The sequence below is a fragment of the Bidens hawaiensis genome, unplaced genomic scaffold, assembly GCF_021521415.1.
Source record: "Bidens hawaiensis isolate Kalapana, Puna unplaced genomic scaffold, B.hawaiensis_p1.1 tig00018565_1, whole genome shotgun sequence".
NCBI lineage: Eukaryota > Viridiplantae > Streptophyta > Magnoliopsida > Asterales > Asteraceae > Bidens > Bidens hawaiensis.
Window position 1 is genome coordinate 112,236 of NW_027492808.1, and position 2,750 is coordinate 114,985.

At 39.3% G+C, this 2,750-nt stretch overlaps 1 protein-coding gene across 1 annotated transcript; it reads left to right on the forward strand.

Annotated features, from left to right (window-relative positions):
* The first annotated feature begins 286 nt into the window (after positions 1-286).
* Positions 287-2,354, forward strand: LOC143556350 (putative F-box protein PP2-B12). The gene is made up of 3 exons (XM_077045686.1): positions 287-687; positions 1,303-1,421; positions 1,509-2,354. The coding sequence occupies exons 1-3, from the start codon at positions 409-411 to the stop codon at positions 1,966-1,968; spliced, it is 858 nt and encodes a 285-aa protein (XP_076901801.1). The 5' UTR covers positions 287-408; the 3' UTR covers positions 1,969-2,354.
* Positions 2,355-2,750: the final 396 nt, after the last annotated feature.

Genomic DNA, 2,750 nt, shown 5'->3' on the forward strand with positions numbered 1-2,750 from the left:
CTCATCGCTGTCGTGCCGTTTGGCGGGCGTGAGGGTCGGGTTTTATCCGGTGAATCCCTCAACAGGTGGACCGCTAGAGGCTTCGTCCGTCCGGAGTAGTGACCGCTATAGTCAATGAGGGCTGTGTACGAGATACCCGGCGTTACTTAGTTGACCGTTAAAAAAACAAAAATACAACAGGTGTCTTCAATTATAGTTTAGATCAATCAAACAAAAAGACAAATCAAGTTATAGTTTAGATCAATCAAACAAAAAGACAAATCAAGTTTTAAAGGTAGGAAAAAAACAAAGTGACAAAAATACGATGAAACTTAATGAGAAAGATCATCACAAGTGGAAGTACGAATCATTTCTTATTGGTTATTATTTATTTCCGTCGACTAATATTTTCAACGCAAGAAAACATAAATGGCCGAATTGGACAACTTGCCGAGTATCTCTGTTCTGCCGGAAGGCTGCGTGACCGATATATTATCGATCACGTCACCTCGCGATGCCTGCAGAGCTGCCTTGATCTCCAAGGCATTCCATTCAGTCGCAGATTCCGACGTCGTCTGGGAGCGGTTTCTGCCATCGGACTACCGTGAAATCATTGGGAAGGCGGTTTCTCCCGTGGGTTTTGAGTCTAAGAAGGAACTCTATCACCGATTATCGGTCTCATATATCGTCCTCGATCGTGGTAATCTGGTAAATCAATTAACCTTACAATAGTGTTTTGAATTGCAAATGATCCCCAACAAAAAAGTTGGGCTTTAGGTGGATTCCTTTTGAGAGTGGTCTCTAATTACTTGGGGAATAGAGATACTCCGGTGGATCAATGGTTTGTCAGTGATCAAAATCCATATAACCGTTCAAAAATAGCGTTGACGGTTTGGAACCGAACTAAATTAACAAAGTTAAAAACCCAACGGAAAGGTTGAAATTGGATTGGATTAAATTAGGGGCTACTCAAATAACTCGCGGCTCACTTGATAAAAGCTCGAATAAATCTAGCTAAAAGAACTTGATTTCAAACAACCTGAGCCAAGCTAGCTCATTGTTGTAACCAAGCCAAAGCTGAGCCAAGCTGCCTCTTTTTTTTAATTTCGAGATCGAGCTCAAACTCGAACTCATGCCGACTTGACTCGATTACTAGAATTGTATTGTTGAAAAACTTAAATAACTATCATTTGACAGCAGCTTATTCAACGTATTTAGTTCAAACCGATCGAATTCAATTGGTAAAAACCAAAACAAAATGGAAAACCAAATATCTAGTTTGGTGTGGTTTTAATGTTGTAGTGTTCTTGGATTTGTGATTAGGGTTTTAAGCTAGATAAGGAGAGTGGGAGAAAGTGCTATATGATAGGCGCAAGAGACTTATCAATTGCATTTGGTAACGACACTCGTTATTGGGAATGGAGTCATGTACCAGAATCAAGGTCTCAAAAACTTCAAATGTTAAATCTTTCTCCAAGTCTAAATGATCCAACCCAAATTTATTTACATGTTTGGAAACATTGTTGCAGGTTTGCAGAGGTAGGCATACTTAAACACAGATGGTGGCTTGATATCCAAGGAAAAATAGCAAGTGTGATGCTGTCACAAAAGACAACATATGTAGCATATCTTGTGTTTCGAATTAGTAAGAACTCGTGGGGCCTTTTGGCGGCTGGGAACACAATTGTTAGTGTTGGTGGGGTAAGAAATGGGGCATCTAATGTTTATCTTCAACAGCCAACGGCGCATGTGCATGAAAACATAATTGTTAGTTTTGGCGAGGTAAGAAATGAGGCGTCTAGTGTTTATGTTCAACCACTAAAGGCGCATGCGCAGGCAAACATGAGGAACGATGGATGGATGGAGCTCGTATTAGGTGAATTCTATTGTGATAATGGGGATGATGGTGAAGTTGAGATGGTGTTTCAGGAGCACCATCGTAATAAAGGGGGTCTTATTGTGGAGGGTATCGAGCTTAGGCCTAAATAGTGTTTGAATAAATGGTTGTTAATATATGACTTTTTAACAATACTAGCTAGTAAATTGTAGACAGTTACGCTTATCTTTCGATATTCGAACAAAGGCAAAGTAATAGGAGAATAATTAGCAAAGTAATAGAGGAATAATTATAATGAGAGATCTGTCATTTTTTTGGTTGAAGCTACATTTATCATCAATTAAGTGAAGAGAACTTGAATGGTTACCTGTATGTCACAAGGACAATTAGATCAATGATGATAGATAAAGATCTATCTATGACTGATCTCTGGCGCGAGAATCTAGTATCGAAGGTGAATTAGTATTTGATGCTCTAAGATTGGAATTTGACATTCCTAATTTTGTACTTGACTTGCCTATTTATTACTTTTGGGATTTGATATGTGAGGTTTGTCCCCACCTGGACTCGTCGTTTTCTAATCCGTTATGATGGCCCCTCCTGGCCGTAGAAACCGTACCACTTTATGATCGACCTTCTTAGTTGCATTTAGTTTCGAATTGATCCGGAGCATACCTTGTGTTTGCTTCAGATTTGGCCCATATGATATGCATTTTTGTACTTTGTGTGGTTGAAACACACTGGTGTGTTATCCTTCCAAGTCCACCCACAATCCATTGGTTTGCTCTTTTTGCAGGTTGACCAGTGGACGGGACCCTACATAACTATTTCACTCTTGTTTGGAAAAGATATATTATTAGTTTTTTTAGTTTATATATCGTGGATGGGGTATAAGTTTGTCACCACATGTAACCGTGGAGTTTTTGCACAATGA